The sequence below is a fragment of the Filicampus tigris genome, chromosome 1, assembly GCF_054856515.1.
Source record: "Filicampus tigris isolate MCC_2025a chromosome 1, RoL_Ftig_1.0, whole genome shotgun sequence".
Lineage (NCBI taxonomy): Eukaryota > Metazoa > Chordata > Actinopteri > Syngnathiformes > Syngnathidae > Filicampus > Filicampus tigris.
This window is the reverse complement of record NC_141217.1, coordinates 35,551,076-35,569,677: the sequence shown is the minus strand read 5'-3', so window position 1 is coordinate 35,569,677 and position 18,602 is coordinate 35,551,076. Positions and strand designations below refer to the sequence as shown.

Sequence of the window (18,602 nt, the reverse complement as noted above, 5' to 3'; positions counted from 1 at the left end):
GGTGTTATCACAAAGTGCTAAAGACAACCATGAAGGGACTTAAACCCTCAACCTTCTGATTCGAAGTTAGACGTCATATCCATTAGGCCACATAAGCACAATTTGAGATTTCTGCGTGTCATCACAGGGTGTCAATATACCTTGGAAGGCAAGCGCGTTTTGTCCACCTCTTTCTTCTTATATCTTTTTGGGGGGGCTTGTTAAAACAATAGGTAGCGCTTCAGTTTTATAAATTTCACTTTTATTGATGTTGACAGAAAGCAGAAATGTTTTGTCTTTTTCACCCCTTCTCAGTTTAAAGTTGTATACACCAACATGTAAAGAAATTTTGATGTTACGAGAAAGGACACCTGCCTTGTGTGAGGATTGAACTCACGACCTTCAGATTATGAGACTGATGCGCTACCTACTGCGCTAACAAGGCGCCGTGAGAGGAAGATGTGTTGATGTTGGTGTGCGAAACTATGTGACCGCCAAAGAATTTCAATTTGACGTGTTGACGTGTTTCTTTAATATGCAAGTATTGTGGGAGAAATTGACGATATAAATCTTGATTTGTTGCCTTACTCTGTAAGTGACATCTTGGAGAGCGTAAAGTGATGTTGGTGTTACTACAAATTACTAAAGACAACCATGAAGGGACTTGAACCCTCAATCTTCTGATCCGAAGTCAGACACCTTATCCATTAGGCCACATGGTCAGGTTTTAACGTTTTTGTGTGTCACCGCCGGATGTCAATATACAATCTGAGGCTAGCGTGCTATGTGCGTTGTATTATGTCTGCTTCTTTCTTGTTACTTATAGTTTTATGGGGGCCTTGTTAGCGCAGTAGCTAGCACTTCCATTTTATAATCTGATGGAAAGCTCGATGTTCACAGAAAGCAGAAATGTTTTGTCTTTTTTAGACCTTGTCAGTTTAAGGTTGTCCGATACACCAATATGTAAAGAAATTGGGATGCTAAAGAAAGAACACCTGCATCGTGTGAGGATTGAATTTACAAATTCACAACCTTCAGATTTTGAGATTGATGTACTACCTACTGCACTAACAAGGCAACATGATGAGCAATACTATGTGACAACCAAACACGTTTTTGTGCAGATGCAAGTATTGTGACTGACAATACAAATCTTGAATTGTTGCTTACTTTGTTAGTGACTTTTTAGAGAGCTGAAAGTGACGTTGGTGAAGACAGCCATTTCTTTCTGAATGCTATTATGTACAAAAACAGAATATTGTGATTTTTTTTTTCAATATGAGCTTCTTTTTCTTTTTTACAATATCGTGAGCTTTCATACAGTATCATGAGCTTTTCATATATCGCCACCCTCCCCACAATATCGTGATATTGTTGTATTGTGACAGTGAGTATTGGTCGCCAATGGAGTAGCTGGCGCCCATAAAATGAACGCACTGCAGGTTGCTGGGGTTAAATGTTGGAAATCCCAGCGACACCAAAACAATTTGGAACCAACCTGGTCGACAATTGGACCTACCGGCAGTTCAGACTGCTTTTGGTGCCTGTCATCGGGAGCTGGCGTCGCCGCGGTTTATTGTCATCCCCGCTGCTGGCTGCGACCGGCGCGGGTTTGTGCGTTTACTGGGCCGGATAGCGGCATGACAATCAATTTGATGTTTGGCGTGAAACACAGCCATAAATGCTAGCAGTTAGTATTCAAGCTAACGTGCGACCGCAGCAGGGTATGTCTGCGCAGAACAAACCGGTGAGTTCTGTGAACAAAATCGTGCTAGCACGTCAAGGTGCCCCCGAGATGGGTGACAGTAATGGAGGAAGAACTGGAAGAGATTAAGACATCGCTTAGAGACATTTTGGAACAAACTGCTATGATTGCAAATCAACAGAAAATGATCATAGATCTAAAGGTGAAAGTTAAATCTTGAAAAGTGCAAAACGTGGAGAAGGACAAAAAAAAAATAGATGATTTGGAAAGCCGCCTTGCAGATCTTGAACAGTACAGCAGGATTAATGATTTGATAATTACCGGTTTACCTATTAAACCAGATTGTATGCAAAGGCACTGTCAACAGAGGGAGAACCCACGGAGATGGACCAGGAGTCGGCAGAAAAAGAGGGATAAGCGTCCAAGTGCTGTGATTGTCAGATTTGTTAATAGAAAAAAGAAAACTGCTGTGTTCAAACAAGGGAAAAAGCACAAAGGAACAAATGTGTACATAAATGACCACTTGACTAAAAAAAATTCAGATGTTGCAAGACAAGCGCGTATCTTGAGAAAGCAGAAAAAAGCCACCTCAAATTGCAAGGTATTCATCAAACTAATTGGCTCCTCAGAAGAGGCCAAAGTTTTATGCATCAGGGAGGTGCACGACTTGGATAAATTCCTGTGAAAAAAAAAAAAGTCAAACTTGACACAATGACATCCCTTTATATGCAATGACAGACACAACTAATAATGACCCTGAATCTGAAAATGAGATCAACGCTTTGAATCAGGACGTTGAACTTGATATATCTACATATGCTGAAGAAGATACACTAAATGTGATTAGTAATATTGACCTTGTACATTTCTATCATATGAACAGTATGTGCAAATACTATCCAACGTATCTGTGGGGTACTAATACTAAAACGTGCAAAGCTGCAGATTATTCCTTCCCTTTATTTTATACTCTGAGCAGGCCAAATCCTCTGGAGTGGAGCAGTGTGCTGATAAATCAGCACTACTAGGATACTAGGATTTTTGGTCTATTGCATTTGGGAATTAAGTAGAGAAAATGAGTGGGTGTGGATGGCGTCTGTTGGGGGTCTATTGACAGTTGGGAGGGGTATTGTGAAAAACACCACGTATAGAGATTTTTTTGGAGCAAGTGTCTTTTTTGCAATTGCAGGTGATAATAAAAGTGAGTAGTTTGGAAAGCCAGTCACTCCCTCAACGTGTGTGCAAAATACTCTTATCACTCTTATCTTCAATCAGTGATCACAAAATCATGTACACTTACACAACTTAATGAGATCCATTTCGGGAGCTTAATCAAAAGTTCTGCTTTTACAAAGATTAGAAACAGTTTTCGTTGACATTGTCCAAGAGATATGACATTGAAAATCGGGTTGCAGTTAGCAATTATTTAGGTCTGCAATATTGCACTACATCATACTAAAACGTGCTATCAAAAATGTCTCCCTTTTATGAACTGCAGCTAAATCCAGTACGGTTGCGCAGGTGTACATCACAGAGTGCCCATTATATTTGTAGATGATTTATCATTGGCTGGTTGCAAGTATTCATAATTGATGGACCTTTGGGTGCTTATAGCATAAGACCCAATGAAATAGAGGAGAGGTGTAAAATAGCCTGAATACCTACCATGAATTTATCCATTATTGAATGACCCAGAGATATAATACCACATCAACTGTGCCACTCAACACACGCGCGCACAAACACACACGCACACAGTTGCACGCATACTGGCAAATCAATTATGGATTGTTTAACTTTACAACTTTTTCAGTGTTCATACTTGAAGCTACTAACGTCGCAGTGATACGAAGTAACACAAATGTAGTGCTTGCATTATCAGTATAAATGAAATGATGCCACGAAAACACTTAAAACAGACAGGAAAAATGTATGCTACTTTACAGCTTTCATTTATGAATTTATCACGAGGGTTATTGGTCGTGTGGGGATTGTCGTGCCTTATATGAAGCTGCATGTGCTCAGTTCAATGTCCAATTCACAATCACGTACCTGACAAGTGAAAAGTCGAGGGCCAGAGCTGGCCAACATGGTGCCAACGGGCTACATGTTGTTTTCAAACTGGTAGTCTGGTAGCATTACTCATTATCCAAAGTACTGTAGCTCTTAGTTTCAAAAATGTTAGTGACCCCTGATCCAAGTGTACTCAATTTGGTTCTAGCTTCTGTGACCCTGGTTACAATGTCCCAGTGACAGTTTATGTATAAGTAGTCTAAAAAATTAATGGGCGGATGGATAATTAGATTACTTAGGTGTTTCTGTCAAACCTCTGTTGTTGCAAAGTACACTTGGGGGAGTATGGTGGAAAGTCCGATGACGTGACCAACAACCAAATAAGTGTACGTGCATTAGTGTGTTGCTTCCTTGTCCTTTGTGAGTATAGTGTATGTTTCAGTTACCTGGCAACTTCCTTGTGTCAAGGGGAGCTGAAGCCATATTTTGCCATATTGCCTATACTGACCACCTCTCGTCAGATTTTCACATTATGTCCAGAGTTGCCCCGAACAGGCACAGTTTAGATTACAATTTGCGGCGTCCATTGTTTTATGCAGTCATCGTGCCTTATGGTTTCTGCATCAGTTCAACTACTATAGTATTGACAGCAGATTGATGCTCCCTCTGTGCATTGCAATGTTACATCGCCCCCTGCTGGAATATTTACATGTGTAAAGTCTGTTGTATTGTAAAGTGTACATACTGAACATACTGTTACAGTAAATAGACATACATACATACATACGCACGCACACACACATACATACATGCATATAGTATGTGAAGTATATATATTTCAAATATAACAGATTCAATACGTTTTAGTTTGACTGTTATATGGTTTTGTTGATGGGTCTTTCTTGTAATTGTTAAAATATTTTGTTTTATCAGAAATGTATTTGAAATAGTAACTACGTTCTGAAGTGTGCCTCTCACACACATACAGACCTGATCAAAATCTTAAGACGAGTTGAAAAATTGATAGAATTTACCTTTTGCACATTTGGATCTTAATGAGGTTTTTAGTCGAGCTACAATATGCAAAAGAACGATGGGGGTGTGTGACAAAAAGCACTTTAAAAAAGTCGAAAACAACAATCAAACTGAAATAGGCTTTTTATCATCTGATCAAACGTTTAAGACCATTGCTCGAAAAAATAACAAAAAACTCCCCAAACCAGGAAAAAAAAAAATTCTCACTCGGACTCAGTAATGAGTAGCTCCACCGTTCTTGTGAATCACTTAAAAAATTCGTTTGGGCATGCTTGATGCGAGTGTTTCCATAATGAACAGCAGAAGCCGCAGCAGCCGCCAAAACGTTCGGAAAAACAAGTTCAAAGCAACAAGAGGCTGTCACATCGGCTGTTCGTATGTGTCGGCAATTCGCATGTGTCATTCTCCACTTAACTTGCATGTTTTATGCACTGTGGGACCGCGCTGACTTCGACCGACTAATAGCAGATCAAACAGCTGATCTGTGCTATCAAATATGGAGCCGAAGGAAATCCAGGCCAACGAGGAAGTCGAAGACTTTTTTAATTGTAATTTTATTTTATTCATTTATTTTTTTTAAACAACAATCAAGTTTTTATCATCGAAGAATACAAAATGTACATAGAGTTTAGTGTGCAATACAGATTAAAGTTCCATGAAACAAAATAACAAATAATAAGAAGAAGAACAAATAAGAGTTTAAAAAAATAATAATAATAAAGTAAAAATAAAGAGACAAAATAAATAAAAGTTGCTAGGGCTTATCACATAACGTAATTGTCGATAATGCAGGCAAGATTAAAAGCATTTTTGCTTTTCATAAGTCTCAGGGTCTTTGAAAAAGAAACAAACTCGTTGTGAAAGTAGAAGAAATTTGGTTTCACCTTCAAAACTTTACATTTGCGTAGAAAACATTTCCCAAGGTTTAAGAACAGTGTTGACTAAATAGTCATTATTTGAGTCTTTTAAAACAACACCAAAGGAAACGTCTTCTATAGAAAATCCTCTCAACTGAAAAACATTCGGCTGAATCCAATCATGTATATCATTCCATAATGTCTGTGACCATATACAACCAAAAAACAAATGTGCAGTCATTTCCACTTCACCACAAAAACACAGTTACTTGTTTCAATACCAAATCGTTGTTTAACAAACTCATTGACTGGATACACCCCATTCATAACTTTAAAATGTAAATTATTGGCTTTGGGAGTGATTGGGAATTTCAAATATTTGGTTCTTAACTGGTGAATGGTGTTTTTTTGGAAATAATTGCAGGATAGAATTTCTATTGGACATGAGTGGATATGAAATATTGTTGACTAATGTTCTTAGTACTTTGTTTGGAATGTTTGTTTCACTAAAGTTATGACTTCCAACCCAACAAAGTGGAAGGCGGGGGATTGTTTGAGCATTGTTGTTTAAAATGCCTTGGATCAGACACATAAATGATTTGGCTATGCTTTAATTATTGAATCAAACATTTTGCGATTATTATCGACCTTATATTTACAGCAGAAGATGTTGTAAGACAGGAGATCTCTCTGACTGTCAACTAAGTGCAGCACTGACCAAATCCCCTTTTCCAACCAAGTCTTGTAAAACAATGATTTGTATTTAATGGTGATGTATCTGTTGTTCCAAATTGGTGTAATATGCGGGGTGAAGTTATGATTGTATAGAAGTTTCCAGTACAGTAGGACCTGTTGATGAAACTGTGATAATTTGATGGGGAGTCTTTGAACATCAAAATCTCATTTCAGTAAAAATTCTGTACCTCCAAGTTTCTCGAATAATTGGTTGGGGATATGATACCAGAAAGATTTGTTATTTAGGAAAGATTTCAACCAATTGGTTTTCAGGGTTCCATTTATGAAATCAAAATCAATAGCCTGAAGGCCACCATCTTTGTATTCTTTGATCATTTCAGTTCTTTTTATATAATGAGCTTTTTTCCTCCATATGTAATCAAAATGTATTTGGTTGATTTTCTTAATAGCTTTATTTGGGATAGAAACTGAATATGCTGGGTCGATGCATCTTGATATACTTTCTAACTAGGTCAGAAGGATACGCCCCATAAGACTAATGTCTCTCCTCAACCAAGAGTTAAGTCTCATTTTGCAAGTACCAATTGTCTTCCAGATATTTAAGTTCTCGCTTTCTGTAGGATCTTTGGATACATGTATTAGGAAGTCGAAGACTTAAAAAAGTCGATCGATGCCCTCGTAGTGGAGGTTTCTGCCGTAAAGAAGCAGCAGGAAGAGATTCTGAAGCCGGTCAAAGATGTGAAAGCACTGCTGCTAGCAAACGAAGAAAAAGACAAGCGCATTTCTCAACTGGAAAGCAGGGTGGTAGACCTGGAACAATATACAAGGATGAACGGTGTAATTATCACTGGGATTAATATCAAGCCTCGGTCATATGCCCATGCCGTGGCCCCCAATATGACGATCTGACTACGTTCAAAAATGGAACGCTTCTTAGCTTTAGCCGTCAGCAGGGCATGACCGTATGAATGCCTGTCAGAAAGTAAGAATTTTAAGCACATTTTAACTTTTATAGCCTGTGGTATTAAACTTTTGATCAGGTGATAAACAACCTATTTCAATTATTCATTTTTATTTTTTTAATGACAAGTTCCAAATGTTTTTTGTCTTACAAGTTTTTGCATATTTACCTTTTGCATATGCGGACCCTGTATCGGTCTGTCGTGGTGAAGAAGGAGCTTAGCCGAAAGGCGAAGCTCTCAATTTACCGGTCGATCTACGTTCCTACTCTCACCTATGGTCATGAGCTGTGGGTCATGACCGAAAGAACAAGATCTCGGATACAAGCGGCCGAAATGGGTTTCCTTCGCAGGGTGTCCGGGCTCTCCCTTAGAGATAGGGTGAGAAGTTCGGCCATCCGGGAGGGACTCAGAGTCGAGCCGCTGCTCCTCCGCGTCGAGAGGAGCCAGTTGAGGTGGCTCGGGCATCTGATTAGGATGCCTCCTGGACGCCTCCCTGGTGAGGTGTTCCGGGCATGTCCCACCGGCAGGAGACCCCGAGGACGACCCAGAACACGCTGGAGAGACTATGTCTCCCGGCTTGCCTGGGAACGCCTTGGGATCCTTCCGGAAGAGCTGGAGGATGTTGCTGGGGAGAGGGAAGTCTGGGCTTCCCTGCTGAAGCTGCTGCCTCCGCGACCCGACTTCGGATAAGCGGGAGATAATGGATGGATGGATGGACCTTTTGCATATTTAACTCTCTGTAAAACCTCAATAAGATCCAAATGTGAAAAATGCAAATTTTAGCAATTTTTCAACTGGTCTTAAAACCTTTTTGACTAGGGCTGGGTATCGATTCAGATTTCCTAAATCGATTTGATTTGATTCACAAGGCACTGATTCACTTCGATTTACGATTCACATTGATGTTCGATTCAGTTAAGGATTTCACGCAGCACCAATTTTACTTTCATAAGGATGACATTCTAGTAGAAACCTCTTCCTTTAACGTGGTCAATTAGTAAAAATATGAATATTTACATTAAGAATTGAACGAGCAATTACATTAATCATATGTTTTATTGAACATGACCTGATCAAAACAATAGATAATTGAAATCAATTCCCACCACAGAACAGTGTCAAAACCACACTGTAAACTCATGATATTCATATACCTGTGACTGCCTCACAAAGTTTCAATTCATTGCTGTCTCTGTGGGTGTTTTTTTAAACAAACAAAAAAATTCCCGACATCTGCCTTCAAGCTTGTTGGCACTGATTTCAGTGCTTCCACCATGCTGTTTTTGATATGCTGCTCCGCACAGTGACGAAATCTCGCGTGGCGTGAGAAGTCACATGAATTTATGGGAAAAAGACGTTATTAAAAGGATCGAGTTATGGTTTTATGAATCGATATCGGGCTATGAAAAGGAAAATCAATTCAATTAATCGATTTGTTTTTCATCTAGACTAGAGGGAGAGAAAAAATGTGAGCTACATGACTTAACAGAAATGGCATCATTAAGCTAATTGCTAAGACTTGATCAGCCTTGTTCAGACTGCCGGCCAAAATCCGATTTTTAGCCCATCCAGATTGAAAGTGAGTGGCTGTTTTGTAGTCTGAACAGTCACAAAGCACATGAAATCTGATTTTTGCGAGACGGATTGAAACCACATTCGGGAGATAGTTTTATGCCCGATTTGGACAGAATGTATCACAGTCAGAACAGCTCCAAACACACAAATGCTTTTTGACTGTCCGTGACGTCACTCTATTCTCCCAAAGCTCCAGAGCAGAGCGCTCCAGTCCAAGTGCGGAGCAGTAAAGATAAAGAATGGAGCACATCATTCAAGACGTTTAAAATAGCAGTCCGTGGACAGAGGAGAAAACGCATTGCCTGTGTCTTCTCTTCTACCCTGCTACTCATTATCACAAAAAGACATCAATGTTTTTGTTACTTTTATCATATAGTTACATTGTTTTTGACCCTCTATCGTGGAAGCTAACACAGTTAGCATGTATTCTTGATCAAAACCTCAAACATTAGCATTTATTTGAAATAGTGTTACTGGTGCCAATTCTGTCACAAAGCACTCCTAACACTTTGCTCCAGCCGCACTATCCTGCCTGTTCTCTCTTTTTCACCTGTCTTCCACACTTTCCATTGTGCTGAACAATTACCCCAAGTGCATTTAAACTTCTGCACCTTCAACCTATACTCCTTATAACTAGGGATGCTCTGAACGATCGGGCACCGATAATGATCGGCCGATTTTCGTGAAAAAATACGTGATCGGCATGATCGATCAGAGCCTTTTATTGACGATCAAAAAAATCCGATGACCCGCAGCTCGTGCTTTTCAGCCTACAGCCATGAGAGACCAGCCTGCGAGCAGTGTTGGGCCCCCGCCACCCTCCCCTCCCCCTCTGCACGCTGGGGAGGCGCACGACAATAACAAACAGTCAGACATGTCTCCTCTGTGGAGTTTACGTCTTGCAATATATGCCATGAAAAGGTACCTCGCGGGGCGAACATGGCCACAAATTTCAACAGAAGCAACAATGACGGCAGCTAACGCAGCCCCTGCTGACCAACTCAAACCCATATCACCGCGACAGGAAAAAGCTAACGCAAATAACCTGGAAAATAATTACATTTATCGGACTTGATGACCAACCATTCTCGGTGGTGGAAGACACCGGATTCCGCCGTCTGCTCGCCCACTTCGAGCCTCGCTACGTGCTAGCGGGACGCAAATACTTCACAGACTTACCTCACTGCCTGATCGAGCTCCACTAGAGAGTGTATTGTCGCATCGAAAGTTTTCTAAAAGAAGGTCTATTATCCTGTTTAAGTTTTACAAGTGTTAAATGGAGCTCGGATGTCATCCTGTGTCGATGTTGAGTATAACAAGGGAGTTTTTCGCGCAGTGTAAGTGGCATTATTGCCACAGGGAGACGCATTTTAGGTCACGTGTGGGCAACAGACCCACTATATCATTTTCTAATTCACAAAACGATTAACAGTGACTTTTTTCTCCTTGACAAATGCACAAATAGTTTGTCTATGCACAATACAATAAACCAAGTTTCTGAGTCGTTTCAATTTAGGAACTCATTGAATAGTTTATTCGAGCGAAGCCTGAATGTAACTATTTTTCTACTTTAATTATGTTATGAATCATGCAATGTTTAGGTGGCATGTTATTTATTTGACTTTTTGCATAGTGAAGTCTGTTAAGACTGCTGATTGTTTTGATCTGTTAAAAACTGTGTTACTAAAAGCTGGTAAATTTAAAGTTTTTCAGTTATCTCTGTGACTGAGTAATTGTTGTATTGTGCCAGCAACGGTTTTGTATTTCTTCATGCTTTTGAAAATATATATACAGTAGAATAGATTTTTGTCAAAATTATGGCAATAATATGGCTGGGTTTTTTTTTTCAGATAATATTGCATAATAGCAGTCACCATAAGTAAATGGAAAAATATACAGGTATTCCATGTGATCGTATCGGCCAATCTCACTCATGCATGATCGTATCGGTGTCATAAAACCTTATTGGAACATCCCTACTTATAACCTTACCATTGCACTGGCCTTCCTTTCATTCCCACACTTATTTTGTTTTGCTTGTGACACTGAACAGGACATGTGATCAGTGGTGTATCTACCACCAAGTGAAAGTGCATTGCATATTTGCATTTCAAAGGTTTATCTGTTTCTAGTAACCCTCAGTGAGAGGTTTGTTTTCTGTACATGTTTATTGTATATGAATAACCTATTAGTCTATTAACATATGAGTAATAGTTTATAGAAAACAAGGAGTAGGACTCGGTATATTTTTCTACTTCTTCCTCCTACTCCCTTTGAACATGTAAACTACGTTGAACTAAGACCTCTGTCGATGATCTTTTCGTTTCTTTCAATTTTTTATTGTTATATCTTTGTTGTGTTTACATGTTCAATCAATCAATAGAATAATCAATCAATTTATTTCAGTGTCGACCTTCTCTGTAGGTCTGAACACTATCATAAGAACAGCCCTACATTTACAAACAAAATTCTAATAATCGTCCCATTAAGTTTTAATAAAAACTTCCACAAACCTGAAGATGGAGGTTTGGTGACCAGTCTATAGCTTTAAAAGTGGCTACTAATGTCACCTTAGTCTTGCAATCATCTATAACTTTCAACATTCTTTCAATTTATCCTCTCCCACTTGAGCTGGATTGTTTTTGATTCATGTTGTTATGGACTTTGCTTTGAGCATTGACGTGTAGTTACATTGGAACAGGAAGAACTGTTCGAACAAAATTGGAGCATGCAATTGTGCAAAATATTGTCCCCTTAGTCCCAGTGAAAGCAACTATGAATGCTTCCAGCATACCAAGATATTTTTGGGCAATTGCATGCTGCCAACTTTGTGGGACCTGCATGGGAATAGCCCCACCGTTTTCAAACATGACGCTACTGTGAGTACTTTGGACAATTTAGTGTAGCTGTGGGGCCTTTATCGGCCCTTTCCTGTCCTTTCCAGGGTGTTGTGCGCCCCGTCTGCGGCACAGTGGCGCTGCGGCACCCGTGTTTGGCTCACTCAGACTGTACTCCTCCTCCTCCGCCCTCCCGACGCCAACCCACAGCAACACGATACCGGAGACGAGCGGTCCAAACAAGCCTGCAAATAAATGAGGCGTTCCCATCCGCCCAGCCTGTCTGTCTGTCTGCCTAACGGAGTTCCAAAGCGTCTAGAACGAGCTCAGTCGACCGCCCCGGGGAAGATCAGCTCCAGAGATATACATTCCCTCCCACCGCCGCTTGCAAGCTCTCGATTGTTTTTTTCCCCCTTGGTGTGGAAAGGCGGAAAAGTCACTGCGCTTGGACGCATTCCTCTCTTTAAGAGCGAGAAATAAGCTGGGACGCAGGAGAGGAGGACGAACTCGCTAGCAGTTGGCTAAGGTCGGCGAGCTTCCATAGCACTTAGCCACAAGCTAATTGGCTAACGTGTAATTACAGAGGAACGTCCTGTTTGCAGAGCAGACGGTGGGCGAAATTAATTGCTGTTCACCCGAGAATGGTGGATGGATAAATCAGTGGAATATGCGTCGTTCTAAGCGACATTTTCCGTCTTTAGCTAAGTTTTTCAGCAGGAGACTGGCGTCCAGTGGATAGCATGTCAGCTTTTAGAGATGGCTTGTTTTTGCAATTGCGTTTTATATACGCCAAACAACTCAAGCGCATAGGTTTTATGCAGGAATCAATCACGGGACAGCGTTAACTTGAGTTGTTTACTCCCCCTTGACGGCACAGTGAGCATCAAATGTATAGCTATATGCCAGGAAGAGCATTTCGACGAATTGAGCTGACCCGAGGACTGAAGGAAGAAACATTTATGTGTTAACTGTATAAAGAAGAGGACCAGAAAGTACATCAAGTGTGTGGATAAGCTCCAAGAGAAAGACCAAAGTCGATCTGTACGATCATGCCTCTGGGCCGAACTACAACGATGCAGTGTCTAGCGAAATTCGGCTTTTGCCTGGCTCTTCTCCTTACTCCGGTGGCTGGTAAGTGGCTTAGCTGTGTATAGATTATTGTCTTGTAAATAGTTAATGTACGTACTGAAGTGTACACCAAACACGTCACCCGATATCACTTAGTGTTGTTCCGATTTTAAGTCTCCACAGTGCTTATTTTCTCAAATCCCCACAAATCCTGCCTGCCCTCTTCTCTGTATTTTCTGCAGTGCTCTATGGAGCTCATCTCATTGTTGTCCAGTAGCCTTCACAGATAACTCATCTTGAGCGCTGAAGCACATAACTACACTGGCTCCTTTTGAATCGTTCTGTGTACAAAGGCCTGGAAAAACACTGCCAAACATACTGCAGGCCTTGTCTGCCAAGTTGTGCCCCAACCCCCCTTTTCCAGACTCTGGGTTGAGGCCAGGCTTCTGTGAGACCTTGAGCATGATAAGATATTTGCTTGGGCTGCGCTGAGATGGAGGAACGGTGTATGCAGAGAATGTGTGGGAAGATGTGAAAGATTTTTTTTTTTTTTTTTTAATGACAGTGATTCTGTGGCTCGGTCTTCGGTGGTGAGCTGCAATTAGTAGATTCATACTGTAAATGTATAAACGACCAGTTATTCTTAATTTGGCACTGCCCTTCCTGCATTTGGTATAGTAAAGAGAATAGATTAATATCCGCACTATTGGTTGTACCTGGCGTTTACTTTTAGCTGGTACGTGGTTATCGGTGTCATTTAAAAATTATAGGCAGTGATTAATTATGTGTAGAGGTGAAATGATTGATAACTCATCGATTATCAAATTAATCGCTAATTATCCTTGATAATTAATGTATCTTTTCAACACCTTTACTAAATGCTAGGAATGTGAGCATCTCAACAGTAAATATTAACCGATTTCTATAATCCTTTATGAAAGCGGACTGATTATCTATGTCTTGAATCAAAATAAAACATTTGACTTTACTTTACTTTCTGACATGCTACGGCCCTAACCAAGGAGTGAGTCATGAATAATTGTCGTTTGTGCATTTTCTGAGCTGTCAATTGAAATAATGTCCTGTTTTTGAATAAAGGGATGGAAATGTAAATATTTTTAAAATCTATTTCTATCAAATGATCGACAAAATAATCAACAAATTAATCAATTATTAAAATAATGATTAGTTACAGCACTGTTTACATTTCCGGGGAATATGTATTGGGCAAGAATAAGACATTGAACCATGATCGTATGTACTGTAATATCTAAAATATTCATGGGAAATCTGATGTAGAAGAATGTTGTGTGACCTCTAATAGGAATGCACCAGTACCACCTTTTTCAGACAGAGTACAAATACAAGTACTTACTCTTATGTACTCACCGATACTGAGTACAATACTTGCTAATGCCATGAGAGTAGCATCCTGTCATTACAACTTGACAACAGTACTAGAATAAATCTCATGTTACCAAACAAAGTAAACAAAACAAAATGAATCGTTACAACTGTGAATGTATAGTGTGTATTATCCAAAACATTCCAATACAAATGTGAATTCCACTGCTAATCCATTTTATTATAATTCACAGAAAGAAATGAACAAATTCACTTTCATTACAAAGTGTACCTGAACGCAGCTCATGCTACAGCCATCATGTGACTGTCAGTGTAAACATGAATGGCGGCTGCACTAAACAGCAAACCAGCATTGAAGCGGAAATCAACACAAACACATTTTTTTCAAGAATATGTTCCCAGCAGGCCCACCACATATGAATTAAGCAGCAAAATCCACCCCTTTCTCAGGGGGAGGCCATTTTGTCACTTCTGTCGACTGAAAATGACATCACAACTGCTCAGGGCTTAGGTAACGACCAATCATGACTGACCTGTTTTCTGCAGCTGAGCCATGATTGGTCGCTACCTGAGCCCTGAGCAGTTGTGGTGTCATTTTCAGTCGACAGAAGTGACAAAATGGCCGCCCCCTGGGATGGCTAAAAACGGGTGGATTAACTCTTATTCCACAAACGCAATATTTATCAGAATGCCTTGTTTCAACTAGTGGGCTTGCATAGGACATATTCTTGAAAAAAATATGTTTGGATTGACTTGTTAAATGCGCTATATAAATAATATTGTATTGTATTGAACCTTAAATTACATGACAAACTGATGGTAAAAAAAACAGAAACAAAGACAGCAAAATTGACGCACAAGCACTGAGTTACTACCTATAACAAAAGTTTGTTATTTACAACATACAAACAGCTGCAAATTTGTGTTTGCGTCCACAAAATGTCACTTTAAAGGTGACACAGATCACAGTTTGAACTCATAACAATTAACAAAAGCTGTTATGATGATGTTCCACAGTAAAATACTGAACACAAACAGAATCTGAACATGTAATTGTCAACTGTTCTGGAGCGTAAAAGAAAGGGGAACGGGCAACATAGCTAGCAAAAATTGGTCCTTGATGTTTGTGTTGGCAGGTGCCTCAATCACTGGCCTTTGAATTTGTCTTCCATTTTCTCGAGCTAAAAGTGTTGTCGTCTGTGTGCCTAAAGTATCTACTCACACACAAACACACGCACGCATGCACACACACACACACACACACACACACACACGCATGATTGTCATGGCTCCTGCCCAGAAGGTATACTGTATATCAAGCTGGTGATATAGTTTCAGTGAGTATCTGAGAATTTTCCCAAGAATGCTGGTATTGGTATGGGTGCATCCTTAACCTATTACCTTGTGACTTTCAGTCATCAATATGGATAACTACTCATTACCTTCAGTATAGGGCTGAATGATGATGGAAAATAATCAAATTTTGATTATTTAGATTTTTCCCAAAAATTGGGATCGCGATATGAGTTGCGATTTTTTTTTTCCCAAGGTCCTTTTGTGATGTATTTTTCAACAATTAATCTTTATTACAACAAACAATATCATAGAATATGTTGAAATGTTTTGTAGGTCTCGAGTCCATATAGAACTTTCTGATTTTAACAATATTATATTCCATATTTTATCAAAATTTGAAGGGAAAAAAAAACCCGAACCGGTCACTACTGAAATATACAGGTTTCGGTTGTGACATTATGGTTTCGGTTGTGACAATATGATGTTTATTTTTGAATGAAGTAAGTTTTAAATCATATAATACATAGATACATATGTCATACATAGATCTTTCTGATTTTAACAATATTTTATTTCATATTTTATCTTAATTTGAAGGGGAAAAACACCAAAATGCCAAAACGCCTAGCAGAGACAGAGTACAGGCGAAGGATTAGAATGACCCAGTGAAATCCAAAGAATAATTAACAAAGGAAAGAGAAAGAAATAAGAGATGGAAGGAAGAAGGAAAGTGAAGTCTACCAATGAAGTATCCAGCAGAGAGCAAAGGAAAGTCAGAAGAGCATGGAGCAAAAGACAAGACCACCAGATGTCTCTAAAAAAAACAGAGAGAGAGGGAACATACATACATACATATGTTACAAAAATGTTTGTCGTTCCAATTAAATTGACTGTACTTTTACTGTATTTGTGCCCTTTAGATATGGTGCAACATGAATACAATAAAGGTTTTTCTGAAATAAAATACAAATGTCACACATTTTCCAACTCTGAATTTGAACCAATTCAGTAGAATGGCCCATATATATTTATGTATATTTATTTATTTATACATATTTATATATATATATATATATTTATAAATGACGTAAAATGTGGTTGGGGTGGACAGAGTATGAGTACAAGTATGTACATTTTCTGAGTACTTGTTTAGTTGCAGTATTTTTTGCATCCTTCTTTTCATCAACAATAACTACAGTGGAATCACGGGTTTTCCTCCTGCAAACAAGGCTCACAAAGAAAAAAAGAAATCTGTCCTTATATAAATGGCTACTGATACAAATCTGTGTGAACTGTCTTAATTAATTTTGAACGGGTATTAGTTTTCTTACAATAATATGGCGTATCTCAAATTAAACGCGACAGCAAATTTGAATGTATTACAATCATACAAGCCTTGTGATCTACTTATCAATCCATTAGCTATTAGCTGTTGAATTTTTTTGCTTTTCAAACATCAGGGAAGCCGTTTTACTGCTCACCATTTTTGGGGTTTCAACATGTATAGATTTAAAGTGTGAAAGTACTTCAACGTTTCACTCGAATAGCTAAACAGCAGCACCAAATAAAACATGTCACAGGATCCCGTCACAGAGGGCCGCTCCAACTCAAACTGCCGTGGGATGAGAGAAGAGGAGAGGCAGTGCTGTAAAACAAGTCAGCTGTTTGAACACAGTTATAAAAGCAAAGAGGAAGCGTGTTTATATTGTTTGCCGTGACGACTTCTGTCGCGCATCAGGAAAGCATACCGACGTCATTTGGCTAAGGCAAAGTGAATAACATAAGTCCGACCAACAGGACATGCTTTGAAAAGAAAGAGCAAACGCTTTTCAAACAAAACAAATCTGAATTATGTGATGACATAAATGAGTCTACAAAAGACAGACTCTGAAATTGCCTTATTGATTAGTAAAAAATACCAAATTAATATTAAATAATTGTGTGTGTACCGATAGTACTTTATAGACACCTGTGTATTCTCAACTAACACCCCGCATTAATAGCACACACCACTACAACAAATACTAATAAGTATCAGTTAATTGAGTCTCAGGAAAGCAAAATCTTATCCAAGTGGTAATGTAAATGTTTGTTTTTAAATACTTTTTTTTTAACAGCATAATATCACCGATGTGACCAGAATGTGCAGCGTTCCCAATGTACTTGCGTGGAAAGAAAACCTATTATAAGGATTTTCATCTTTTTATTCACATTTTTTAAACACAGCTATTCTGAAATGTCACATGTCTCACTTAGAAGGAAAAGCTTGTCTTGGATTTGCAAACTCACTCCGATGGTTTTGTTTCCCTGTTGCTCAGTGGTTTAAGGCATGGACGGGCAACTTGCGGTCCCCGTTGGCCACTTGCAGCCCACGCTCACACACAGCAAACCTTCTTCCTGTTCACATTCATGTGACCAATAAGAGAAGAGAGTTCAACCCATTGGTTTGTTTTGATGCATTTTGGCATCAGAGTTTTTATTGTGAACACAAACCATCTCTAACCAAACCATGTAAAAAGGTATAGAATTGTTCATAATATATTTTTTGTGTTCAAAATAACACCTGTTGCAATAGGCACGCTTTCAGCGCATGCGTACCGTTGGTATTTTTGTTTGCATTATTTTTAGAAACATTATCATTATACCGGTAACAGTGATCATTCGGATTGCTAAATTAATTTAAACCAAATTCTCTAACAAAGTTTTACGGACTGTAGAGACAGAAGCCGGGTTTACATGGAGCCGTGTATTCCAGTAATAATGGATCCGAATGACCAGTCGGAATGAAAATGCTCCTTATAAACACCCCAATCGGAATAAAAAGGCCAAATGGAATTTGATTAGGATTCACAGGGGTGGTATAGTCCTTTTGCAAATCTGAACGAGCGTCATGTAAACAGTTAAACAGGAATAGCCAGGCTGCGTCTGGTCTGCGCATGCTCTCTCTTGACGTAACTGCCAGTGACATCGTTGTATACGCACTTTAAAATGGCAATGTCTTACCAGAGCTCGTCTGTGACGCGACACCTTGTTTTAAGGCCGAGATACGCCAATCCGACGTCGGAGGTCGTGAAGCGTCGTGGCCGTCTGATTAGTGTTGTGACCACCGTCGTAGCGTCGTAATCCATCAGGAAGAGTCTGGTGGGCGTTGTTTACGCACGTTGAATCGGCGTCACCAGTCGTGACATTTGGTCACTCTGGTTGGCTGTTAGCT

The 18,602-nt window shown here is 39.4% G+C and overlaps 1 protein-coding gene and 2 non-coding genes across 3 annotated transcripts in view; 1 reads left to right on the top strand and 2 right to left on the bottom strand.

The window, feature by feature from the left end:
- Positions 1-351: 351 nt before the first annotated feature.
- Positions 352-424, bottom strand: trnam-cau (transfer RNA methionine (anticodon CAU)). The gene has a single exon. It is a non-coding gene; the product is annotated as a tRNA-Met (tRNA).
- Positions 425-628: 204 nt separating this feature from the next.
- On the bottom strand, positions 629-701 carry trnar-ucg (transfer RNA arginine (anticodon UCG)). Its single transcript has one exon. It is a non-coding gene; the product is annotated as a tRNA-Arg (tRNA).
- Positions 702-11,840: 11,139 nt separating this feature from the next.
- Positions 11,841-18,602, top strand: part of LOC147153850 (bone morphogenetic protein receptor type-2-like) — a 36,293-nt gene continuing 29,531 nt past the window's right edge. The window contains exon 1 of the mRNA XM_086036737.1: positions 11,841-12,790. Within this exon, the coding sequence (XP_085892863.1) occupies positions 12,709-12,790 (82 nt within the window). The 5' untranslated portion in view covers positions 11,841-12,708. The remainder of the gene's footprint in view (positions 12,791-18,602) is intronic.